The sequence below is a fragment of the Oreochromis niloticus genome, linkage group LG7 (assembly GCF_001858045.2).
Source record: "Oreochromis niloticus isolate F11D_XX linkage group LG7, O_niloticus_UMD_NMBU, whole genome shotgun sequence".
NCBI classification, from domain to species: Eukaryota; Metazoa; Chordata; class Actinopteri; order Cichliformes; family Cichlidae; genus Oreochromis; species Oreochromis niloticus.
In genome coordinates, this window is record NC_031972.2 from 31,919,255 (window position 1) to 31,947,168 (window position 27,914).

Consider the following 27,914-nt stretch of genomic DNA (forward strand, 5'->3'; position numbering starts at 1 on the left):
TAATAAGACACATAAAGCCAGAATCAGATTTTTTTATTTCATTTATTTGACAGTAATTTTAGACTGTTGCAATAACCATACAAATTAACACTGTTCATATACCTTCAGCTTTTACTTTGTATCAAATGCATATAAGCCAACCAGAAATAAAAAACAAAAACAAAAAATCAATGCACTATAAACACAAATACTGACTGAGCAAAATAATTTCAGTTCATATCTTTTTGGCTTTAGCTCTCAAAACTTTTGACAGTTTTTAAGAACACAATATGTGATAATATTAAAATTAAACATCTTACATTGAGCTCCTGTTTATCCTGTCACACATAAATCATGCTTTATTATTTTTCTTTAGGAATCAATATGTTGAAATACATTGAGCATTTTGAAAAGCACAGAACTGAATGCAGAACAGAGTTTGGGGCAAAGTTGATCTGACAGATAAAAAAATGTAATTAAAAAAAAAAAGCAAAAACAAGGTTATTTATTTGTTTCTTTTCAAATATTGTCTTTTCATATATACAATATACACAAGGACGTGGTGCCTTTAATATTAATACTGATTAAAATGTGAATCTGTAGCATGAAAGGTGTTGGTTGTTGTAAAAATATTGCAGGGAATTGTGCAAGTGCAATCCATTTTTGTCCTTGTTTGGCTTACAGCACCAAATGACAAAACATTAGCAAAGATTTAAACAAATAGGACCACCAGGGCTGAAAGGAAATTCAAATTTTTTACTAAATCTTATAAATGCAAATAAAATAAATAAATGTATACTGGATGGTGCACTTCATAAGCAATCAACATTTACTTTTGATTTTATTCAGGGGATATTCTGACCCCTAGTGGTCAAAAACTGGTTAATACGGCTTTAACAAAGGTCGTTAGTTAAGTTGTTGCAGACCTGGTTTTCGACTGCAGCAGTTTTCAGCTCAAGCTTTCCCTTTTAATGCTTCCCTTTTCCACAATCAGAGTAAAACACATTTTTTGTCCAGGTCCTTTACAAAACTCTGTCAAAGGATGCAGTCAACAGTCAGATTTTTAATTTGCACACTTAGACACTGAATTACGGCGTGATACTTCCCAGAAGGTCAGCGGTCAGGTAGCCGTCTGGTGTCGGCATGTTCTTTGGAATTATCAGATGTGGGGCTGGTGCTGAATTTGGTGACAGTAAGAGACTGTTCTGTCTATCAACACCTTCGACCACAGTGTAGACAGGAGCAGGGATTGGTGGGGGCGTGGTGGTGTTTGATTCATGGTGAGGTGATGGAAATGTTTTACAGGGTTCAGTCAGGTCCCCTGTGGATAATTCTGGGCTTGTTTTTCCTGCATTGAGCTCTGAAGTGTAGTCTCTGTGATCTGCATTCATCACGAGGAGCTGAAACTCTTTCTTCTCTTTCTCTACCACAATTTCGTCCTCCTTCTCTTTACTAGACATTTTCTCCCTCTCGGTCTGTTCCTCAGGTAAGAGCAACACCTTGCCCGATGACCTCACCTCAGTCACCTGGGTGTACAGAGTGTCTCTGCCCGTGACGAATGAAGGAAGCTCCCCAGAGTTGCAGCTTTGGATGGGGGAGCTTGGCTCAGAGGTTGCTGCACATAATGTCTCCTGACTGAGGGCAAGATTTGGGACCAGAGGAAGGAAAGGTGATGGTTCTGGGTCGCATGGGAGATCTGGATCGCAGCAGCTAGCGCGACCTGAATCGTCATCTCTGAAGCCAAGTGATAGTGGGGAGCAGTTAGAAGACAGGTGGTGGTTCATGAGACAGTCAGTGTCCAGGTCTGTCACTCTGTCGCTTTGCTCTTCAATGTCCAGATCGATGAATTCCACCCAGGGGTCGGAGTTGTAGAGCTCCGGCCTCAAATCAGGAGGACCGCCCAGGATTGATGTCAACTCCCTAAGCTTCCCACTCTGCGAGAAAGAAAATATACCAATGCACTTAGAGGCGATCATTGCAATTGAAGTCTTGTTTTTAACCTGTAGAGTGATTTCACCAATATACCAATATGTGTTTATATACATATCCCAAAAATATCTCTAAAAAGATCAGCTTATAAAAATTCAAATTTACCCAAATGAATTATAAGAGAAAACTAAGATGAGCCATATATAATAAAGAAAGAAATATTACCAACATTTCCAGGTATATTAGGCCATTTGTGAGTACAACTTTATCATGGTTGATAGAAAGCAATACTAAATCCATCAAAAAAAGCCAGAGGATTGGTCAGTTTTGTAATGAAGCTAATCAAGCTATTCTAAGTGTCACAACTGTGGATAAGCACCTTGAGTAGTTCAGAGTCAATTCCTTTAATTTTGGGTCCAGGAACAGGAGGCAAAAGGATAACCATCCACCTTGAGGAATAAATTTAAAAAAAGAACAGTAAATTCCACACAACGCATGGAAGAAATTAGAAAACAGTAAACAAAATTGACGTCTGAGCCTGTGGTAGATTTTCAAAGTTAAGCAGCCAAAACAGTTTCAGCTTAGCATAAAAACCCAATAAATCTAAAATGCTTACTTTTCTTGCTGTGATATGATAACCAACATCAGGATGCCCACTAAACACAAGGCACCAAAGATGAGCAAAGCCACAACGGGGAATCTTGAAACTGATGAAAACAATGGACACACACACACACACACACACACACACACACACACACAAAAATCACATTAAACTTGACATAAAACAATGTGAAATAGTACTCAAATGTTAATTCATGACAAGGATAAGATGATCCAAAAATGAAAAGTCTTTAAAACACCTTCTCCACCCGGTTCAAACACTGAGTCAAACAGTGAGTTTACCTTTTGATGGGATGTGAATGAAGACAGATTCGCTGAATTCTCCAAACTCTTTCCCACCGAGCATTTTGCACCGAACACGGATCTCATGATTGATGTTAGTTTGAAGCCCGTAAAGGGAGCACTGTGTACTCGAAACAGGGTCAACCTGTGGGGAAAAAATAAGGTTTCAAAGTCTGACATTTAGGTTTCCTTTGACAACAATAAAAAGATTATTACCAAATCAGCCAGTGTATACACTCGCCCAAAAAACTGAACTTTTTGAAAACACATCAGATCTTGATGGGTAAAAAAAAACCCCAAAACCAATCATGCTGGATATCTGTACTGATATGTACTGAGATAAGGTGCTAGGAATGAAAGGATGCCACATAATTTGATGGAAATGAAAATGATCAACCTACAGAGGGCTGAATTCAAAGACAACAAAATCAAAGTAGGCAAGTCCATTTTGCCAAAATTCAACTGCAGCAACTCAAAATGATACCAGGTAGTTTGTATGGCCCCCATGTGGTTGTATGCATGACTGACACTATCATCATAATGAGATGATGGATGGTGTCCTGGGGGATCTTATCTCATATCTGGGCGTCATTGAGCTCGAAGGTGCAACCTGACAGTGTCAGACTGACTAAAACATATCTATTGGATTTAGGTCAGGCGAATTTCGGGGCCAGTCAGCGGTATCAGTGTCAGGCCCACAGGCTACCCTCATGATATTTCTGATTGTTTGGTTAGAAACATTCACACCAGTGGCCTGCTGGAGTGCATTTTGTACCTCGGCAGTGCTCATCTTGTATTGATGGCCATTGCCAGAGGTTGGACTACTTGTGCAACCTCTTTAGGGTCCAGGTATTGCTGCATGCTAACAATAGTGGCACTGACCCTAGCCAAATGCAAAAAAACACAATTGCAAGTAAAAAAAACAAAAACATAAAAATAGGAAGTAAAACTGTTAGTAGCCTCCACCTGTAAAACAATTCCTGTTATTGGAGTTGTCTCATTGTTGCTCCTCTAGTCCACTTGTTGTTTCAATAACACCAGAGAAGCTGAAACTGATTAACAACCCTTCTGTTACTTAACTGACCAGATAAATACCCCAGATGTTTGAAGCGTTCCTTTAATTTTTTTGAGCAATGTATTAGATTCATGACACACCCACCATTTCCCACACACTGGAGCTGTTGTCTCGGTGCTGAACTTCATACTGCAGCTTCATCCACCCTGTCTCCACATCTGAAGATGGAGGAGGCTTCCAGCTCAACAGTATGTCATAGTGAATGCCAGTCAAACTCACATTCAGCAGCGTCCAGTTCAGGCTGACAGGAGGATCCGGTTGGACTGCGGAACAGAAAGTCACTTTAGAGCACTTTTTCATCAGTAAGGGGGCTGGTGTCAGGAAGTCTTCCACTGAACTGAACTAATTAATTTGTTGAGTAATAACAGACCAATCCTTACATCATTGTCCGTGACTGTCTCTTTCACTGCCTACATGAAAGCAAGCAAAGACCAGAACATTGCATATGCTTGCTGAACTTGTTTTTACAAAGCAAATGGCATACATGTACTACTGCGATCGCCTCTTCTTGGAATTTGGCTGCAAGTCATCCTGAAGCAAGATTTCAAAACCTGACATCAAGCCTTTAGTCACATTCGGCCCGAGAGAATTAGTGAAGTCAGCCACTGATGGCTTGGCACGCCATCAATGTTCAGATTTAATCATGTTGAAACAGGAAGAGGTTTCCCAAACAGTTGGCACAAAGTTGAAAGCACATTGTTGTAGATATTTCTATGAAAAATAGGCTTAGACTAAACAATACAAAAAAAGCGACAAAAAGGAAAAATGTTATCAGACTATCAGTAGATGAAAGTCATGTGTGCTCTGTGCGCTATAAAGATCCTAACTAAATGTTGTCACAACAGTAAGTGAACAGTAAGAGGAAAAGCTGTAAGATATGTCTCTTCTCTATTTTTTAAATGCTCCATTTATCGGCCTTTACAAACGTCAATACAGATAGGTCCTTCATAAATAAAGCATTGAAACAGACACAAAGAGAGAAGAGGTGAGAGATATGCTGCCTGGCGGGTGACGACAATAACCCAAACCTTTCAGGCTGAGGGGTAAAAAACTGCATCCCCAGTTTTTCTTTTTAAGGAATACCAGATGTGTAACAATTTAGGAGTGGAGGATAATGTAAAGTGACAGATTATCAGAAATGTTGCATGGCCCTGACCATGTAAGCAAGTCTCATATACAAGCAAGAGCATTTTATAATCAATTCTGCAGGACACTAGAAACCACTGTAGCTCTGTTAAACCTGGAGAGATATGCTCTTATTTGTTCTGCAGCTCCTATGAAGCCTGAACAATGTGCAAATGCTAAGACTCATGAGAGATGTTATCCATAATTGCACAGGCAATCATAGGAGGGATGACCTGAACTCGGGCCATAACCCTTTATGTTAACCAAAAATTCCATTTTTGAAGTTTTCTCTAGCGAATTATCAGAAACAGATAATACAACAGAAACAAAATTTTGTAGCAGAGCTCAAAAGTATTGTGCACCCCTAAAAATTTCATATAGCCACCTCATGTACTTGTGATGCTGTGACAGTTAAAAAGTGGTAACAGTGTAACATGCGAAAACTTTACAACTGTATCTTTTTATTAGTCTTTTCTAACATAATAATTTCAGTGTGCGCAAAGAGGCAGTGAACTCACCAATGTCATTAACAAAGAAACCCTTCTCATCATAGAGGATGGTCTCATCCCTGGAGCGGAGCTGGACGTTGTAATATGTCCAGATCGAGGTGTGGTTCTGATCGAAAAAGCACTCGTTTGGCGTCTCAGTGCTGTAGTGAGGACATTCAGTCCAATTTTTAGAAGACAGAGGAGGGGGTCTGAGAGGTGGGGAACAGGAATCAGTGCATTAGTCAGTTAAGAAATCCATGAGCATCACAAGGTCACAAAAAAGGTTTGTTCTCATGTATGCATGAAATGGGATTTCATGGTAATCTGCAGATAAGATTATGACTTACCCTGCTAATAAATGGCATTTTGTTTTGAGGGGAATTATAGATGATAAAAAAAGAGGCAGTATGATTAACTAATCTTTTAAATATTCTGTTTGATTTTTGAGGAATAAACAACTGTGTTATATGAACTCATCAAGTATGACATGTATGTAAAATTCAAGCAATTTATTTAGTTTAACGATCTAGCTTCACAATCAAGCAACACAGCTGATAACACATACAGCCAAAGGATTCATGGGTCATGAAGGGAGTGCAGGTCGGCCGCAAGAGGTCGTTTATCATAAATAAAATAATACATTTTTAAAAATTAACTAAAATTCTTACTCCTTATAAAATTTTCCAATTTTAAAGAGACAGAACTATATAATTTTGAAAGGTCGCATCTTTTAAACTTTTACAAATCTTTATAAAAATCTTTTGGAATAAACTTGTAGGTTTAGATGCACTTCTCTGACTGAACCAAATCTAATTCTTATTAAATTCTACAGGATAAAATCCTTACATTTAGATTAAAATTCTCATGAAATATTTGTATTATAAAAAGAAACTGGAATAGGGAAACGAAACAAAATCATTAGATTTAAACAAACTGGGCTGTAACAGACAGTTTGGAAATGGCTGGGGATAGACTGGAGATGGATTGGAACTGGGATTTTAATTATTCCTCTTTTATCTTTTTATTGCATTTGCTGACAATTAGAAAATTTACTTTCCCTGTGTGAAAAAGTGTACACTTAAAAAGAGTATTTAAGGCAATAAAGCGTAAACTGCCCTAAGTAAGGCATGTTAAACGTTACAATATAAGCTGGACTTTGCTTTGTCAACAGAGTCAATGTCTGCACCATAAGTTTAAATTTTACACATTGGGGGTATAAACCCAGTGGCCCTGATTGACCTAAGCAGCTAAATGATGGTTATCTACACATAAAGTGTTTCTACGGTGTTTTTGCTCACTTAACAGGCTAAAAATACTTCTATTCTAATACTTTAAAATCATTCTTAAAGGCTGCAAACAACTGGCGTTTTCCTCACACTACATACGTGTAGAAACTCTTTAAAGCTGTGCTTCAAAACAGGCACCTATCACCCATGTTTTTCTCCTTTTTTTTGCCGTCCTAATCTTTCCCAAAAAAGCACTCTGGTAGTAATGAGAGATCTTTTCTCCTTACACATGTCTAAAGTAGAATAAGCGGAGAGCTCTGGGATCAGAGAGATTCTGGAAAGGGCCAACATTCCATCTGCAGCGGAAAGTCATCATGTCTGGGGAAGCACAGCTAGTGAGGTGTGGACGTCTCTCAGAGAGAACTGAAGGAAACAGGGAGAGAGGAACAGAGGGGAAGATTACACATAATTATCTTTAATAAAGTAAATATCTACTTCTCTTTTCTTTTCCTTGTTACAAGTGTTACAAAATCTTGTTGCTTTTGAGGATTGCAAAGATACACTTGAGTGACAAGCTAATAATGGTAATCTAACTCCACTGAGGAGCGCAGCCACAAGGCGAGTATCAGCAGTTTCCTGGAAGTCATTTTATTGCTCTTTAAGAGAAAGCAGCAGCTGGAGAGTTCAGTGCCACGACGCTCACGGAACAAGTTATTTGCTTTTGCCTTACCTAGAAACACAGTTACACAGAAAGAACCACTGGGAATCTGTTTTACTGCCTGAATAAACTCGAAACACGTGTGCACAGAGCACATTTCTGCAGTTTCCTTTTACGATACTCTGTCCTAGATTCTGTCTGTGTGAACTGTGATCACGATGCAAAGGTGAAAAATGTGAGCATAATGTGGTTTAACTTGTCTTTTCTGTACAGAATGAAGAAAAACATATTTAATGCAGAAACCAATGTTTAAGTGGTGCATAATATTCAGTGCATACAGGTAATAATTTAGCACTGCTTCTTTTTCTCTTCAAGCACTGATGTGCATGCTCAAAACATTCAACCATAAGGTCATTTTGCCCCTTTATTCAATGCTTTCTGCAACATAGTAACATAACACCACTTTAAACATTTGTTTAAACAATACTGATGACACCAAATATCTACTGCGCTCTTGTGGCATTCAGATATTTTTCTTTTAAGATATGCATGGGACTTTTATTGTGGTAGTCATAAAAATTGGTTTGGACAAGGCTTGGACAATTTGATTGAATGTGGGTGGTTTCCAAAACTATGTGAAAAAGATTAGCAGATTTTTTTCAACCCTAAAGCACAAACGTGTTTTTCATTTTACTGCAAATGCTGAACTCATATCAAAATGCTGTGTATATGTTCACATTCACAATCTATAGTTATGCAAATGTTTAGACAGATTCAAGGTGTATTCCTATAGAATCTTTCTGGGGATTTCAAAGTGCTTCCCAACAGCAAATAACAAATGCCGGTTCTCAGTCATCCAGGTCATGGTAGTCTAAGGAAAGAAAGTTAGTGGACTTCTTTAAGTTTCCTGAAGTTTCACCTCTCATCCAAGAAGCTTCCTCAGTTCTAAGTCCAGCCGCCTTCTTTCCAAGCTCCTTTGACCTACTATGACAAGCTCTGAAAGTGAACACCAAGGCCTTAAAGTAACTTTCAGTGCAAAGATGACACAAAATAGGTGTCGCACGGGACACCAGAAACTTTCAGTATTACCTGCTGTATTTAGCTTTAACTAAAAATCCACTTAGTCTTTCTGAACATTCACATTACGTTACTGTTTAACTGAATAAAAAAGGTTATCCAGAATCCTGCAGCGAAAGCACTTACAGGGACTAGGAAAGAGATCACATTTCTCCCATATTATCATTGGCTGCCTGCTAAATCCAGATTTGACATTAAAGTCCTCCTCACATACAAAGTTCTTAAGGATCAGACCCGATCGTATCTCAAAGACCTCATAGTATCATATTATCCCAACGGAGCAATTCTCTCTCAGACTGCTGGCTTGCTTGTGGTTCCTAGAGTTTCTAAAAGAGGAATGGGAGGCAAAGTCTTCAGCTATCAGGTCCCTCTCCAGTGGAAAAAAACCTCCCAGTTTAGGTTCAGGAGGCATGTACCCTCTCGACTTTCACCTCACCCCTATTCCCCTCTGTCCTTGTTTATCATCGTATTTTCATAATGATAATAAACCATTAACCTTGTGTCTCTTCTCCCCTGAAGTCCCACTTGCTTTGTTCTTGTTCCTTCCTGCAGATGTTTCGGTTTCCGGAGCTTTGTGTTCCCAGTATGTGTTTAATGAAGCCTCTAACCTGCCAAATGTTTCCTTTGTGTGCTGTTTGTCATCTCTCTCTGTTAAACTTCACACTTTTCCCTCGCTCTCCAACCAGTCGCACCAGATGGCCACCCATCCCTGAAACTCCACCACCTTCGTAAAGTACAGCTCAGAGCGAGATCGGCAACGATTTTGGTTTTCTCCAATATTATAGAGACTTTACCTTAAAATAAAATGCTGTTAACTGGTGCAACAGTTTTGGACCCAAGTTTTGAGAGCTCGTGGTTTATACTTTGTTCCTTTTCTCTTATGAAAGGTTGTCAGTTTTGTTCATATTCTTTGTGATTTATTTATCATCTCCACAGGCACCTTGGTCGCTGCATTTTGTTTGGTTATCTTTAGGTTTGGATTCTCTGTGTTTCTAGTTTACTGTTTGTAGAGCAGTTTTAATTTAGTGCCTTGTGTTTAGAAGTTTTGACATGTTTATTTTCTGAGCTTCCCTATTCAGTCTTTATGGTGTCTTGTTTTTCTACCTTTGTTGTTTGAGTCTTCAGGTGTTATCTTTATTAACTGATGTCTTTATGGAGTTTGTGTTTAGTTAGTTCCCTCTGTTTGTCTTCGTCTTTTAGTGTCTCCTCGCCCTGTCTTCTTGTGTAGACATGTTCAGTATGTTTTCTTGTCGCACTTGTTAAGCGTTTGTATTCTTTTCTGTGTTTGCTTCCTTTAGAAACTGTGTGCACTTTTACTTCCTACCCTTGCCGTTTTCTGATCGTTCTCAGCTGTTTTTGTGTCTCACCTGTTTTTTGTTAGCCCTTATGTGTCTCCGTATAAAGGCATCCAGTCCTCATTTTTGTGGTTGTGTCGTGTGGTCCTCCACCTGTTTACTTAGTTTTGGATTCTATTTTCTCTTTGTTTTGGACTCTTGCTGTTAGAGATCTGGCATGCATGAAGGTATAAATAAAACAGCCCGCCTCTCTGCATTTGGGTTCATCTTTTTTAATAATATTTGGATGATATCAAATCCAGGATGTGGGGATTAAAAAAAAACCTCATTTATCTAAATAATAACTGAAAAGGTAATTAGCTTTGCCAAATAAAAAGGCACTTTTTAATCCACATTTGCACAAAACTTATAATTAAGGATGTTGGCGCTTCAGCGGATTTTTCCTGACTTTCACAAAACAAATCAGCAGCGCTGATGGAAGAGTGATTTTTTGGGGCTTTTTTCCCTCCAAGTGAGAACCAAATAAAAGCTGGTATTATCTCATCTTAAAAACAGTTAAGTTTTGTGTGGCCATCATGACCTTTTACACTATATGTTGTTTTTTTGTTTTTTTTAATTATTATTATTTTTTTATTTTCCTGAATTTTATTTTATTGTACACTGGTCAAAAAATCCAAAGGAACACTGGATATCTACACTGATATGGACTGGGCAATGTGTTAGATTTGAAAGGACGCTGCATTGTTTGATAGAAATGTAAAGAATACGCAGCAGGTTAATCCATTTTGCTGACATTTCATTGCAAATGAAAATTGTATTCTTTAGTCTGTATGAACCCCGCGTCCTTTATGCATGTAGAGACATTCACAACAGCAGACTAGTGAAGGTCATTTTGTAGCTCTGACAGTGCTCATCCTGTTCCTCCTTCCACAAAGGAGCAGATACCATCCTGCTGATGGGTTAAGGACCTTCTACAGCCTTGTCCAGCTCCTAGAATTAACCACCCGTCTCCTGGAATCTTGAGTCTGTGCTGGGAGACACAGCAAAGTACATCTTGTATGTTGGGGCTATCTATTCTGTGTATTTTGTTTACTTGAGTGGTTAAAAAAAGTGACTTGTTTTGGCTAAATAGGGTGTGGATGGACAGCAGTCTGCATGGGAGGATGGGGATATGTTTGTTAAATGTCAAGTAGGTGTCCTTTTAAACAGAAAGCTGAGAGCCTTTTTTTACAGGCTGTTAGGTAAACACAGCAGTAGCTGCGGTCAGCTGACCACATCAACATGTCCGAGAGGATAACACACGAGACAGAAGTGTGAGAATGAGATGACTCCTTCACATCTGAGAGGCAGCAAATGAATAGCTTTGGCTTGCTTCAGAGAAAAAGGCGTCATGGGTTAAGAATAACCGGTGTATTCGATCCCCTGCTCCTCCTTAGAACTGTGTCAGGATTAAGAGAATAATTAATTTGACACTCAGCTATGTGGTGGATTCCTGTAGCTCAGTTTAGTGATAAATGAAAACCTGGAACATTTCTTTGAGTTGGTATGTGCTTGAATGTGAGTGTTCGAGATCATTACTTCATATTAATTATTATTAATTACTCTTAAACTGTAGGCATGGCCCCAGTGACGGGAGGCGGAGCAATGCAGGTATCTTTTTTTCCTTTTTAAAGGAAAAAACAAATCAACAAATAAGAACTTTCTGATGCAATTGCACTTAACGTCAAGTGAAATTCAACTTTGATCTCTTTGTAATGTTAATGATTGACAAAAAGTGTGTGTGTGTGCGTGTGTGGGGGGGGGGGGGGGGGGGGTGTTCTACAACCACCATTCTGCAGTGAAATAATTGATCCAAAGGATTTCTCTTAGTTTTATCGTGCCAGTATATTCCATGAAACCTTTTGTATAAATCAGTAACTTGCAGATTTGCTGATGTACTTTGGATCAGTGACTCACTTTTACACTCACACACTCTAAAATATTTTTGAATACAGAGGACTTCATGGTCGACACAATGACTGCAAGATGCCCAAATCACCACCCCTCCACCACCATGCACCACCATGCTTGATAGTTGGTATGAGGTGTGGTGATGTGCATGTATTATGGCAGGACATTGTTTCAGAAGCCTTTGGGTTTGTTCAGATGCAACTTAGATGCAAACCTAAACCATGCTGCCATGTTCTTTTAAGAGAAAAGAAGAATTTTCTTTTTTCCTAGAAACCCTTCCAAACAAGCTTGACTGTTTGAAAGACTTGTTTAGTCTTTCTCTAATTGTACTGTCAAACATTTCACATGCTAACTGAGGCCTGCAGATTTTAGGAATTTAGCTCGGGGGAGGTTTTACAGTTTTTTGAGTATTACACAGTATGACCTTGGGGTAGAATTGCTGGGTATCCATTCCTGGAAAAATTCTGGCATTGTGTTAACCTGAAACTGGATGCTCCAGACCGCAAACACGTCAAAACCTCTTTTTTTCCTTTTTTTTTTTCCCCCAAAAAAGCTAGTCACGCTTGTTAATAATGGAAGCAGTAAGGATGTACATAGTTTTTCACTTGGTCGCACAGAGTGATGTGAAAACGGTTTTTCACATGGCTGTAGTGCCAGCATGGAAAATCTTAACCTTGTGCAAAAAATAGCTATCAGCATCTCATATGTTGGCCCTCAAATGGTTTTCCTAGAATGTTTCTGACTCAAAGTGTGTTTCTACCACCAGTGTCACCATCTATCTTATCTAGCTTCATATATAATCTATGATCTCAAGGGACATGTAGACACGTGACTGGGGAAATATAGTTTGTATAAAACAATGACACAGAGGTTTGAATATGGTCTCTGTATGATTAGAATTAAAAAAGGAGATTACTGATGCCATGAAAAGTGTTAAATAATACTCTTGTTTCAATGGGCAGAAAGTATGCTGACCATTCTGGTCAATCAGTAACACTATGTGGATATGTAATATCTTCTAAATAAGGCATGTTATTAGTCAGAATGCCCAGCAGGCTACAAATTAGTCGTAATTCATTCAGCTCCACCAGCTAAAACAATAAAGTGCTTTCAAATGAATGCGACTTTAATTATGGCCCAATAAAATGATAAGAGGTGAAATTATTACTCAGTCAATGGCAATAACATTGCTGTGAAATAGTTATGATTTGATTTGCTTTTTTAAAAGCACAGCTTCCCTGCTTATAATGGTCTTAGAAGGAAAAAACAAATGGGATGCTGCACTGTTATTTGGTTAAGTTTAAGATATGTTGCGACCAAATAATATAATATAATTGGTGCTATCAGCGTTAATCTCGTTAAAATGAAATTGCGTGAGGCTGGACAGCGCTAATGCGTTAACAAGCTAACTACGCTAACGCGTTAATGCTGTGCAAGCCCACGCACGCCGCGATCCAAGCTAACTGGCTAACGGAGATTTGCCGCCTTAATGCAGTTATGGCGTTAACGTCATTTTAATGAGATTAACACTGACAGCACTAAATATAATACAATGAAAGGGTAAGCAGAGTAATTTTATTTTGGAAACACTTTTGCTAACAACATTTCTGTGCTTTCAGGGTTTATTTTACTTGTATTTAAAGTACTGAGTAAAAGAGAAAAAGAAGACAAAATGGAAAGAGTGTATTGTGCCACAGCGTATTATACACATGTGTTGTATAGTGCGGCCATTTGCAGGCAGAGAAGTGATTAAAAAAACTAGACTGGCTTGCAAACTGACAGACTTCATTTTTGTGCTAGTGCATCAAAGTGCTGCTGTGTTTGCTTAGCAGCCGCCAAGCAGAGTTCACTTGTGGTGTAAGTAAACATGTGAGCAGTAGTTCTGGAGCAGCAGATATCATTAGAGCTACAAAACACACAGACGGTTTCCAAGATGGCAATATCAGCTTACAGCTTGTTCTCATTACAGGGCTTCTCTTACAGATCTGCCACGATCTTACGGGGTAAACATGTTTACTTCATGTTTTTTCTCAGAGGCCTCCTGGCAGCCTATTTCAGAGTAAAACAAAACACCCTTGTGTGATTTGTTTTGATAAGATGCGTTACGTTTTAGCTCTGATTTTAAAGGGAAATAGCAGATAAATTAATTTCCTTTTAACGGACTGCCTCGTACACTTACCAAATCCACCTAATTAATCAGTTCATGTTTTTCCCCTTATTGCACCTGTTAACCCTGTGCTCAGCATATTGGTGGGAAGCCTTCATTAATGTCTTTCCTGTGAGCAGACAGCGAAAACAGTGATTTAGAGATTCACATGCTCAGACATCAATAAGTGCACTCTCAGGAGGGAAATGCCTTACGTGCTGCATTTAGAAAAGCCATTTCCTTCCTTGGCTAAGAGCCACGAAGCCTTCATCAGTGATTAAAGTTGCAGCCTTTTAGTAACCCAACAAGCTTTATGGGCAAATCATGGGCAGGAAAACAGTTTATTCATGCCAAAAAGCAACAATATAACCTCCTAAGAGAGCAAATGCTATTTTATCAACGGCAAATGTCCTGATTTCTAACTAATATCCCCTGTGGTGCTCTAGTAGCAAAGAGGAAAAACACTTGTTGACCCCTACAGAGACCACTCAATTCCTAGAAGTAGTACCTCCCACAGCTGGTGCTTCAGTGTAGTGAGGGGAGTTATTTTTGGCTATGTGTGCTCTAAAAAGAAATGTACTATTTGTTCCAATGCTGTAGCTTGACCCAGATGAGCATGTAAGTGGCCAAATGGAACAAGAAAGGAGAGAAGAAAGAGCATAAACACCCCTAACGATGTGGCAGAGCTATTGTAAAAGTTTTGTTACCCTTAGGCGAAAAAAAAACCTTGAAACTTGAAACAGATAATGTTGATTTTTATTGTGAAACAAGAACAAAACAGTTAAAGCTGAAAATCCTCTAACTTTTTCCTTTGCTTTCATCATCATAACTTTGAAAGCCAGTTACATTTCTTAATTATTTCATTTATGTTTAACTGTTTCATTTTCAAAATGCTGGCAGAAATGCCAGATTCAGTGTGGTATTTTATGCCTCATTGGTTGCCTCAGATGTTACAGCCCTTTCTCATCTCCAGGGCATCAATTAATGCCGTTTTGTCAAAACTACTGGTGTGGCAGATGAAAACAGGCACAAGTTGTTCTTTTGCATCTTGCCTTGATGCACCATCATCAAATCCAAAGCAGTCCTCTCCTAATCCTAACCATGCAGATTTTACCTAAACTCAGCAGTCGTTTTCAGTGCCAAATCTAACCAGTGAGTGGAATTAAAAGGAAAAAAAAAAAAAAGGAAAAAAAAGTTTTAAATGTTTAAACGATCCCAAAGTGAGCCAGGGATTCCTGACTGTAAATAGTAAATGAACTGGTTCTTATATAGCGCTTTTATACTCGAGCACTTAAAGCACTTTATATAACACTCCTCATTCACCCATTCACACCTATTCATACAAGCACTTTTTTCTACACCTAAGGCCTTTCACACACAGTCATACTCCGATGAACACATCGAAGAGCAACTTGGAGTTCGGTATCTTGGCCAAAGGTTACTTAGGCATGCAGACTGGAGACTGGAGCAGCCAGGGATTGAACTGATTGGTAGATGACCCGCATTCAAGCCACCCACTATTGTTCCTGGAAATTGTTGTCTCTCAGAGGCAGTGATGTGAAAGGACACCTTGTGTGTAATGGAGAGACACATGAGGAAAATAAAAAGCTGCATTATAAGATCTGCCAGAATGAAAACGGTTTGGAAATCAATCTGGCTGTCGTTATAAGGCTCCATAAAGTTCAGCAAAACTGAAGGTTTTCCTTTTGTATTCATCTTGTAAATATGTGTATAAACTGAACTTTTAACATTGGACATTATAATATAAGTAAGAGGTTGGGTTAGGAGTAAAGTGGTGCTGAGAACTAGCAAAATACAATCAGTTTGCATAGTCACCCTTTCTTTGTTTGCCTCTACGTTTAAGTGGCTTTTAGCCTGTCTGCATGACAACATAAAACACTGAGCACTCTATAAATATACCTGAATATGCAGAATCTGTAGGTAAACACCATATTTTTGGTACTGAGCAGCAAAAATTGAAATTTACCTCCTCTTAAATAATTAAAATTAACTGTAAGTGGTCTTACCACAAAGTGGAAGCATTTAGGACCCACAGCAATGGCAGGTCAAGTAAAGTTACTGGATGGGTGGTCGTTTGCTATAACGTGGTTCACCTTTCGCGGCCTCACTGTTTCGCAGATTTTTTTTGTGCAATTTTGCATGCTTTCTTTTTTTTCTTTACAGCACATTGTGTTCTGCATCCTGACTGGCTGTAGACCATTGTCAATCAATCTCGTGCAATGTCTCCTGCACAGTACAGAATGCGTTCAGCAAATTTACATAAATCTTCGATCGCTAGCAGTGTGACTCTGAAGTGCTGTACTGCATGTTTGTGAGTTTTCTCCCCAACAAACACAAAAATGTCAACAAAACGTTTTGCACCGTCAAAGGCACCTGTGGTAGCACCCAAGAGGCAGAGGAAGATGCTAACCATCGCACAAAAAGTTAAAGCTAAAGGAAGGTAGAAGTTACGAATTTGTCGGACCATAAGGCACACCGGATTATGAGGCACATTAAGCGAAACAAAACAGTCAGATACGTCAAACTTTACTCAACTCATTTTACTTGCTTCCTCTGCTCTGTACCATTGATTCATTAATGTTGAATTCTCTGGCAGCTGCTATATTCCCATGGTCTGGAACTGAAAAAAGGGTTTGATCTTTGGTTTCATTCTATAATACTGGACTTATTTTTCTACGAAGGTTTGAACTGTGAGAGTATTTAAACAAGAGAGAAAAGTGTGAAAATGTTAGTGCCTGTCTTAGAAAAGTGTGTAAATTGTGTAGTGAGGGGTTTTACAGCCTTAAAACGTCTATAATAATTGTAAAAAAATAAAGTTGGCTACTTTGCGGATTTCACCTATCGCGGGTTATTGTTAGAACGTAACTCCTGCGATAAACGAGGGACCACTGTAGTGCACAAACATCGCCAATGATCTGCTGAGTCAGCTACTGCAGAGCTCGAAATTCCTATGGAATTAACATCAGCACAGAAATTGTGCAGTGGAAGCTTCATGGCATGGGTTTCCATGGCAGGGCAATTGCACGCAAGCATTACATCACAAAGCACAACACCAAATAGTGGATGGAGTCGTGGGCAACTGTACCAACTGTAAAGTTTGGCGGAGGAGGAATAATACTAATGGGGTTTTTCGGGGGTTGGCCCAAGCCCCTTAAATATAGTGAGGTAAAATTTTAGTGTCTAATGTCCCAGTACACAAAGCAAGGTTCACAAAGGCATGGTTGGAGGAGTTTTGTGTGGAAGAACTTGACTGGCCTGCACAAAACTCTGACCTCAACCCCACTGATCACCCTCAGGATGAACCAGAATGAAGACTGCGAGTTCGGCCCTCCTGTCCAACACCAGTGTCACACCTAATGACTGCTCTGGATGAATCGGCAAAACTCCCACAGACAGGCTCTAAAATTTTGTAGGATTTCCAGAAGAGTGGAAGCTGTTATAGCTACAAAGAGGGTCCAGTACCTTTGTCCATATAGTGTACATTTGCCTAAATACAATTTCAAGGCCTCTGGCTATATTTTGATGATGATTCGGGCTTTTTAAATTTATGTTGATTCTGAAAATCTTGTCTACACTAAAAAATTCCAGAGTAGGTTCTCATATTACACAATTAGATCATGAAGTTTATATTGGTTCTGTAGATATTCCTCCCACTGGGCAAGCAGCCATTAACCATGGTGACACTAAACCAATAAGAATCCCTCCACAACATTTGAGATCACTGGAGTGAGTCAGAAATGTACAGGCCACTACAAGCTGGCTAGCGTGTTGCCAAATCTGTTTTTAAAAAGAACTCTTTTTACTTGAGTCTTCACTGTTTTCAATCAACAAGTTGTCCTCAGTCTCATATTTTTTTTCTAGAGCAGCAAACACTCCTGTCAAAACACAGCGGCCTTGTAAAATCCCACCTAAAGGGCACTGAACACAAAGAGGATAACAGCAAACAGCAGGAGATCATGTTCTCTGTCCACACCTCTGCTAACTTACTGAGCATTATGTAACATGACAAAGCACCGGATGTCCGTGTGTGACATAAATGGCCAGCACACAACATAGTTTATCACTGTGGATAAAACACAGCCTGTGTGTCCACATACACAGCATTTCCACTTCCATTTGCGGAGTGTTTGGTAGAAAGCCAGGCCTCTATGAACTGAACAGCTTCCCATTGTTTAACAACAGCCGAGTGCTCTCTGTTCAGAATTCCTGGGAAGCCACTTCACTAGAAATCTGCTCTCTGTTCACCGAGGCTCTCTGTGAATGTGTTATGCAACCCATTTCATGTTCATTTTAAAGCCAAACCAGCTCAGTAAGTATGCAACTATTAGTATTTACATTACACTAGGCTCAAAGTCTCCTGTGACCATTAAAAGCACCCTGATCTCTGTTAATAGTTCCCCAGTTATTATGGTGTTGCTCAATTTTTATTCCCACAAAACAGTTCAACAGCATCTGAAAATCTGGATAGTAGAAGGTACCAGATGTCATAGCAGTAGAGTTGCAAAACACAACCAAAGGCATGAGTAAATGTAATTTAATGACTGTGCTTTCAAACCTGAATCAGGTCTTCCACAGCTTCACAAACATGCATGCTGATTTATTGAAATAAATGTTCAAAATCATACCTGGTTCTGAGGCCGACTGCAGCACCAAAGCAGTGAGGATGTGAAGCACGAAGAGGAGCATGGTGACAGTGGGAGCCATGGTGTGGAGCTGTGGAGGAGACATGTGGGTAATGTTAAGCTTCTCAGGGCAGTCCACCCAGCTGAACCACACAGCCCACGAAGGCCCAGCCCACTACCACCATTAAACCAGTACGCTCCCACTGGGGGCGTAACTAGACCTAAACCTCTGCTGAGGCACTGTTATTTAAGGCACAGACTACTTCTACTACTGCCACACTGCTGCAGGTGCTATACATTAGTAACAATCTCTGTATGTTTATAGTTTCAGCTTGCTTATAAGTGGATTTTTATTAACTTTATTTTACTTTATTAAACTTTTGCACATTTGCATTCATTTGCATTTTTTCTGCACAATAACTGACAAAAAAAAATCAATGACTTGAGTAAAGATTCTAAAATAATATATAACAACATAGTGCTTAATGCATGTAGAAGACCAGTAGAAGACCAGCTATAATGAAAACAAGAAAACACAAATATTATATATCCCAGAAATCTCTGTCCTCCCCCTCTCTATCTTCCTCTCTCCGTCTCTGTGCCAAGGTAACAGTGAAACAGAATTTATAACAATAAAGTCATAACAATATTCTAAATAAATATGGGCTGCTGCTGGCAATGGACAGGTAACATTCTTTTCACTTGTTCATACCTGGATCTGTACCTGTCCTATACTGTAAACAAACACTGAAGGTTAAAATTAGCCAGCCAGTGTTTTTGACGCTATTTAAACAGCAAATATGCATAAGCTTTTTAAGAAACTTAAAGTCACTTTAATCACCCTTGATCATCACAACAATTTGCACTTTTGCCTGCTAACACTTCAGGTAAGACGTGTTTTAAATCTGCACCACTGATTTGTGTCATCAGATTACCTCTTCATCTTCCTTCTGGGTTAGCGTTAGAAGTTGGAAAATAATACAAAAATGCTAAACTATTGTTGCTATTATTTTTAGGGCTACTATGGTTTTGGGAGTTCCTGAGCACCCTAAAAATCTTTTCTGATTAGTTTTTATTTTTATTTATTTTTGACATTTTGCCTTTAATTCAGTTTAGTTTCAGTTTGTTTGCTTGTTTCTGTTTAGCAGCTTTAGTTATTTATTAATTCTTATCCAGAGGTAGAAACATTAGTACAGGTGTTGCAATAAGAACACAGAACTTGTTGCAAGAAGTTGACTCACGGTTTTTGATTGGTTGAGTGGTTGCTGGAAGCTAACAAGCACCCGCCAGCCGGTTAGGGAATACACATTTTTCACTAGCAACCAGTGGTTGCTGGGGGCTCGCTGTATGAATGAGGCCTTTGTTAAATACATGGCTCAATTCCCCCAAAATGGATTAAGCCTCATCCTGGACTAAACCTTTTTTCAGTGGAGTTGTCACAGATTTTTTCCCTTTTAGTCTTTTAGGTTTTATCCATGTTTGGGAAACTGGCTGGTAAAATTCTTTATAGTTAAGCTTTCAGTTTAAGAGTAAGTGACATTTTCAGATTCGTCCGTCATTCGCATGTCTAAGACATTTCTGAGCTAACAAGCTAGCCCAGTGTCCATTTTAAGCTAGTTGCATGTTGCTTGTTTTTCCAGACACCACTACGTGCTACATCTTGAGCGTGTCATAATTTAATGGATGCATTTCTTGTTACCTGCGTTAAACTCAAGAAAAGAATAAATCTCATTCATCCACACTTCAAATCACTCTATTATATGAAGCTCAGAGTGCACAAAGAAAGCACTTCTTCTCTGCAATTGCAGCAGAAGCAGAAACTGCAGCTTCTTAACGCAACGAAATGATGAAGCAGTGAGACAGTTACACTCACCAGCACTTTAATTAGGTACACCTTGCTAGTGGTGACTTGGACACCCTTTTTTCTTTTGAAAAACTGCCTTAATTCTCCACTGCATAGATTAAACAAGGTGCCAACATGGTGATAACATCGTGCAGTTGCTGCAGATTTGTTGGTTGAGTGGGAAAATCCCTTCAGATCAGCAGTTCCTGAAATAATCAGACCAGCCCGTCTGGCACCAACAACAATGCCACGTTCAAAGTCACTTCAGTCCCCTTTTCCCCCATTTCAATGCTCAGTCTGAACTTCAGCAGGTCTAATGCAGGCTTAGCAGATATGCATTAAAAAGCAGCTGAGCAGGTATACCTAACAAAGTGGCCAGTAAGTGCATATCCATAGTAGTATTTTAGCAGCTGTTTTTCAAAACTGCAACCTGTTTAATGACATGTTTTTATTATCTTTTTTGTTACACAAAGATGGGGATGAATGAGAAAACACCAGTTATTCGAAAGCAGCAAGGACGAGCAGGTTAAGAAATGTTTTTTTTCATTATGCTTCTTGGTATTCATACACAATCCATCTTTCTTGGAAAGGCATATTTCGAAATACTAAACAGACTTGTTCTGAACGTGACATCCAGCCAGTGGTGCTGGATTCCTGCCAGCTCTTGTGAAATCCAACCTTACTACTTCTCTGGGCTTTGTGGAGCCCTTGTTTGCTGACATCAGTTGCCATTTTTTCAGTGCCAAATGAATCTACCCAGAACTCAGTCAGTTCTGTGAGCTTTGATTAGAGGTGTTAATGAGGGATGATAATAAAGGTCTTTTTGTATAAATATTTCTCACAAATACTTATTATAAAATTTGATAACTTAGCACCTATCAGGAGACTGTTGGAGCTTATAAATTTGTGCCAAGGAATTTTCAAAAATGAAAGAAAACGCGAAAGGACATATATGTTAGGATGGAGGCAGTATTTGTTGTAGGCTTTGTGAATGACGCTGCACCACATACAACTCAGAAAACACTTTCAGTGCTTTTAAAACGCTTATCTTTTAATAATTTAACTCTTTCCCCGCATAATGATGAGTTTTCACACCTCAGATCAGGGATGTCAAACTCATTTTACACCAGGGGCCACATACTGCTTAAGTGGGCTGGACCAGTGAAAGTCCTCTTTTTGCCAGTGAACCAAAATGTAACTACAAATGTAATCCCTGACATATCCTAAAATAAGAAAAAGAAGTGCAATTTAAACAGCATGTCTCAGTGTTTATACATGATAAAAAAAAAAATACTTCTCTAGTAAATGGATGAAATGTGTCAGCATGACTTCTTGGGTTCAGCTTGTAAGACATGAATGTGCAAAATTTTGGACCCCGGGCCTCATGTTTGTGATCCCTGCCTCAGAATATATCAACAAAGATGTGGTTTGATCTCCATTAGAAGAGGCAGAGACCTTCTGATGCAAACTCATTCATGTTGTTCTAAGCCTGTTCTTTAGCTTCGATCTATATGAATGTTTCTCTGACGTCTGCTGTCTTGCCAGTTTACTGTCTCCTCTCTAATATATTCACTGCTACTTGTTGCAGTGCTTTTCAAAGATGTGCAGCAAGGTCATATTTCTTTCTTCAACTAAGCTCACTTTGGAGCATTGACTTTCTTAGACTTGATTTACAAATCATCCAATATGAATTTACTAAAGGTTTACTGAATGATATCAGGATTTAGGTACATATGTATTTTTTGTATTCTTTTTAACTTTAAATATTTATCAGAATTAGACACTTGTTTGGTTTACAGCAATCACTGATAACTTTCTTCCTTTTTTTCAAACTCATTTTATACAGAACATCATTAAAAATGAAAAAAAATGACTGATAAATGCATCAGTTAGTTGCACACATTTATATCAGGGTTATTCGATGTCAGTGTATCGAATTCCTCCTGCCTGACAATCTTGGATTTGCCTGAAAAACACGAAAGCTGCATTTATCAGGAATTATGCAAAATTTCAGGTCTCTACTGTGGTTAGTTTTCTACAGGCAGAGCTGTTTTTAGATGATTTTCTAGCATCGTTTTCAGAGGGCCCATTTGAAATCCCATTATCTAAAGTCCTTGAGCTTAACTTTTTTAGGATAAATATCTCACAGTATTGTTCTGAGAAAACAGACTCTCAGGAGCTCCAGTTAACACAGACTGGCCCTAAAATGTTTCGATATACGATCACTGACAGCAGATTTGGAGACCTGCAGATACCACACTTCTGTAGGTAAAGCACACATAACCTTTAGCTTATAAAGTGGAGTCAAAATGCACACAGTAGTGTAAGTTAGTGTTTACCTCTGTTTGTTTACATGGAGTTAAGAAAGCGGCTTCTTACATGTGTAGTTTTTTTGAGTTTTTTCTTTTTTACTTGTGCTCTTTCAGACTAAACTTCGCTCACAGCTGCAGAGGTCAGAGCCTGTTAAATAAACACACCTGGGCTCCGCTCCCATGTTCAAGGCCAATACCAAGTTTTAGAGAATCTTATCATAACTTATTAACATGTATTCAGGGCCCCGTTGTACGGGTGTTTTCATAAACAGACATCATTTTGGTTGTATTCATCTTTATGAGCCTTAGTTATGTCTAATGATCAGGCTTGATTGCCCTGTGTCAAGCAGCAGCAGTAATTATAATGGGGACAAAGGAGGAAATACACAAAGTATTCTCAGTGTTTCACTTGTTCCACATTTTTTCATGTTACAGCCTTATTCCAAAATGGATTAAATGCCTTTTTCACCTCAAAATTCCACACACACTACCCAATAATGACAAAGTAAAAAAAATAGCTTGAAATTCTATAACAGAATCTGATATGATTGCAATTTCTAACACTGTGTGATATATTATATGTATATGCTAACATATACTGCGATTTATCATGTTTTTCCCCTCAAAGTTACATTTTGTCAGTATCTGTTTTATCTAATAAGATTAAATTATCTCATGTCAAGTTTTTATTTTGCTCACCAACACTGTCACTAAAACGTGTTGCCCACAGACAGAGTCAGCCTGCCATCACTCTGAGATTGAATAGGTCAAGTTGGCAAATACATCCAACCTGTTTGTGATAATACAAATTCTTAGATAATTCTTTTAATGGCATCATGCACTGTGGATGATGAGATATTAAAACCTTGGTAATTTTATACTGAAGAACTAAAACTGTTCCACAATTTGTAAGCACAGCTTTAACTTCATTTTCCAGCCTTTTTAAAACAACTCATATTTGTCTTCAAATTATGTTTTTTATTATATTTTCTCAAAACCAAAAACAAAACTGTAAAATATCTTTTGGGTGAGACTTGTTTTTCATTTTTTTTTTTTTTTTAACTAGGACAGCGGTGTCAGATTTTATGAAAACAGGAAACTTAACACCGTGACAGGCAGGGGAATTCCACCTTAGGTTTAAGACTTTAAAGCTTTGTACTCAGTTACTTCACAAAACATTCAGCCACGTTCAGACGAAATTTTATTCCTGCAAATAAGAAGAGAATTTTCTCATTAAGAAAAGCCCCTTAGTTCAATATTTCATGAAAGTCTGTTTTTCCCTTCAGCTTCGAGATGTTTTGGGAAGACGTTCTTCTCAGCACATCATCTCAAGCTCCACCCACCATTTATTTCTTCATATTTTGTTTTCAAAAGCCAGACTTTCTTCTAATTCTTTAAACTGGTCTGAGGAATAGTGCTCCAGGATTTCACTCACTTTCAGTGCAGTTTTTGTACTTGATCATTTTCAGAGGAATTTTGTTTTATTTGTTTGTTTGTTTAAACAGTTTTTAAAAATCGATATGGCCAAAAATATATATCACGACATATATTTCAAAATTTGCAATAACGATATAACTGACGATACAATTTCTGCAAGACAAAATACAATTCCACAACTTTACAAGCGCAAAAAAAACCCCATCCATTTATTTTCACTTAAACAAGCAGCTGTTTTTTATGTGCATTAAAGCTATATAAAAATTTAACAGTGCAAATGCAGATTCCTTGCTGAAAGTTTAACCAAAAGGCATTTCCAGTAGAAATGGGCTGACACATCCTGAGCATAACCATGTATAATATCCACTGAAGTTAAAAAGAGGCGCTTTGCAACATTAAACTCCAGTGTGAAAAATAAAAGAAGTCAAATACGTATTTTTCGGACCATAAGGTGCATGGGATTATAAGGCACATTAAGTGAAACAAAGCAGACAGATAAATCAAACTTTATTCAACTCATTCTGCTTGCTTCTTCCACTTTTGTACCATTGATTCATTAATGCTGTATTCTATCACAGCTGTCTTTCTGGCTGCTGTTACAACCAAATTTCCCCTTGTGAGACAATTAAAGGATTATTCTATTCTATTCTATTCCCATGTTGTTGCAATATATTAATGACTAACCTCGTATTGTGGATGGAGTATCTCAGTTGTTCTCCTGACTGAAGTTTGGTCCGTTTACAGCATCCTGCCATGCGATTGCGTTTGTCTCTAACCATCAGGAACCTTCACGTTAACTTTTTTCGAGTGGAAAAGTGTTAGCGTTCATCCTCCAGCTTCACCGTTTATGTTATGCTAACATAGCTGTGTCGCTAGCACATCATTATATACCACCTAGCCCAACTTCAGTAACCCTACAAACGTCACTGCTGTTTAGTTTCCCGTCTTCATTTATGTTGGAAGTGATAGCAGAGCTGTACGTTTGAATTTTTTCAGAAATCTCTCAGTCAGAACATGCTATGCTTAGGTAACTAGCGAAACTATCGAGTTAACTTCCGCCAACTTCCTGCTAACTTCTAACTCAGTTAAACGTAATACCCAGATTACTCCCAGATTTACGAGCACCTTAGTCCGACAAATACGGCAATAACGACGGCCCGCTTGCATGTTCTACAAAAAAAATGTGCTTTGTTGTGTATCTGACGGACAAACACCAAACCAGTTCCACATCACTGAAGTTTCACGATTTTTACAAACCAATTCTGGTTCATCCTTTTTACTCAACAATCCGCTTTCCCCCTTCTCATTCTCCGTTGCCGCCGTGCTTTTTCGGCCATGTGCATATGAAAACAAAGGTACAGCGCATGCGCGTTTTACCCATATTCTATCGCGATATTTCATTTTCTTATCGTTGCCTAACATTGTACCGGTATTACCGTGAACGGTATAATATGGCCCAGCCCTATTTAAAAGTCATGCCCTAAAGAAATAGGAAAAAATTCCAGCAAGACCTGACACAGGACCCGAAAGACACATCTGTGTCCTCAGCAGATCCATCCACTGTTCACTGAAGCTCCTCAGAAATTGTCTCAGTGAAAGGTTGGTTATCAAGAAGCCATTCCAACGGAAACAGGGAGAAAATACTGAAGTATGCCATAATATACAAGAACTGGAATGAAAAACAGTGGCAATAGGTCTTATGAATCCAAATTTAAAATTTATAGTTCAAATTGTTGTCATGGAGTTCAGAAAAGAGGAACAAGATTGCATGTCATGACGTTGAGGCTCTGTCATGGTTTGGGGCTAAATTTGCAGTGTTGGGGATATTGTTAAAGTTGATTAGGAAATTATGAATGAAGGAAGTACAGTAAGATTTTGATCTACCATTCTGATTCCATCTGGAAGGCATCTGATTGGCTTAATTTTTCAGCATGACAGTGATCTCAAACACACTGCCAGTGCAGTAAAAGCGTACCTGGATAGAAAAGATAGCAGACCATGGAACTGAGCAAAGAGCTCTGAACATAGCTTGAGAAACCCAGAGAAGTAGCCCTGAAAACTACATAAAGAAACTACAGGAATTATTGCGTTTGCATGTTTCAATAAATCTCTGCACCTACTTCCTATTTTCCTGGTAAAATACAGAGACATTGTCAACTTTAGTTCTTAGCATTCTCCCCAGATGATTCAGTTTTTGACTCATTCAGTTAGAGAATCTTCTTCCTGGAAATCCAAGAGTCCTCCAGCACAGCAAGTACTCCAGAGGACCACTAAAGCTCTGTTAGAGTGGTAGAGGGATCCCAGGCTATTTTGAGGCCCTAGTTACTTTATCTTTAGTTTCTGAGTTATCGAGGCTAATGTGTTCACAGGAACCCTCAGAGCTTTAGAAAAGGTTTCATACCCTCTCCCTGATTTGCACCTTGCCGCAGGTTTTAACGGTTTTTGTCCTGACATGCAGCATTAATTACAGGAGCTTTAATGCACACTTTTGAACGTCTCTAAACTATTATGTCTAGTCCCTTAAGGTTGCCACGAGAGGAGCCTAGACAGGTTCTAGATGCATTTTCAAAAATTACTGTTTCAAACAAGATGCATCCGATGCCACTTTGCATTCAGAGTCATATAATCACATAGTTCTGTGCCAAAGTTTTGAGTCACCCCTCATTGCTAACTTTCATATTATCAAAATATATTTTCACTACTTGTTAGCTGAAGATATTAAAAATGGAATGCAGCGCTGCAATTCATCATATTGTAGGAGTTAATCATTTCCCAGGAGGTATTTGGAGTATAACATTTTTAGGTTTTCAAATTACAAGTAGTGTCATTGCCAATTATTTTATTATTTTTAATTACTTTTCCAGTAATCAACGAATTGATTAATATGTGCATGTTCTTATTATGTATCCCCCCCCCGCCACACACACACACACACACACACACACACAAAGTTCTGTTTTGTGTGACAATCTAAAAAGTAAACTTTTTTAGGTTTCGTAAAGATCTAAAACCTAAAAATTGTTCAGTTTACTCATTTAAGACGAAGGAAAGGAGAAAATCCTCACGAAAAGACACATGAAAAGAAATCCACATGACTAGAGAATTTTTGCTTGGAAACATTACATACCTTAATTGATTAATTTGTATTTTCTCAAAATAATAATAATAAATAACCAAAGTAAAAATTAAATTAGTATTAAAGTAGTTCTAAACAAAAGTAATGAGCAGGTGGCAGCAACCTTACAAACCCCGTTTAGTCCCAGAATCATGACTTCTTGGTTTGTTCACACAGTCGGAGTTGTGTCCGTTCCCCTCTTCAGTCTTACCTCATTAAAACGTGAACGAGAAGCTCTGACAGTATCGCACACAACACAAGCAAGGCTTAATCTACTGCATGTGGGATTCCCAGATCCAGTGGTGGCTTTTAGATCCACGTGGGTTACAACACACATCTGAACGTGAGAGAATTAACTCACCTCAGTGTGCTCTGTCCTGGAGGTCTCACTGCTGTCCTGGATAAAGCTGCAGCAAAGGCGAACACACGCAAGAAGGAAAAAAAAAAAACACTAAAACTCTTAATTCGCTCAGGAAAAAATGACCTCCGGATTGTCTCTGCAGCACAGCCCTGAAGATTTTTTATGTTACTTTTATTTTTGTATTTGTTCACAGAGTGCGGGATGAGCTGGCAGCGCTGTCGAAGAACGCCTCGCTATGTGTCCGTCAGCAGCAGCTGTGATGTGTTTACGCTGTGGAGAAGCAAAGAGTGGCGCCATCTACCGGTGGAGTCTGAGAACAGCAGGAAAACAGCGAGAAGGCACTTACCGG

General features: G+C 38.7%; 1 protein-coding gene across 1 annotated transcript; it reads right to left on the reverse strand.

Annotated features, from left to right (window-relative positions):
• Positions 1-964: 964 nt before the first annotated feature.
• ghrb (growth hormone receptor b) lies at positions 965-27,583 on the reverse strand (the record flags this gene model as incomplete). Its single annotated transcript, NM_001279455.1, is given in 9 exon segments — positions 965-1,913; positions 2,288-2,357; positions 2,525-2,615; positions 2,815-2,959; positions 3,974-4,152; positions 5,533-5,711; positions 7,016-7,151; positions 18,501-18,588; positions 27,566-27,583. Coding segments are annotated over 8 exon segments (1,725 nt in total). The 3' UTR covers positions 965-1,067.
• Positions 27,584-27,914: the final 331 nt, after the last annotated feature.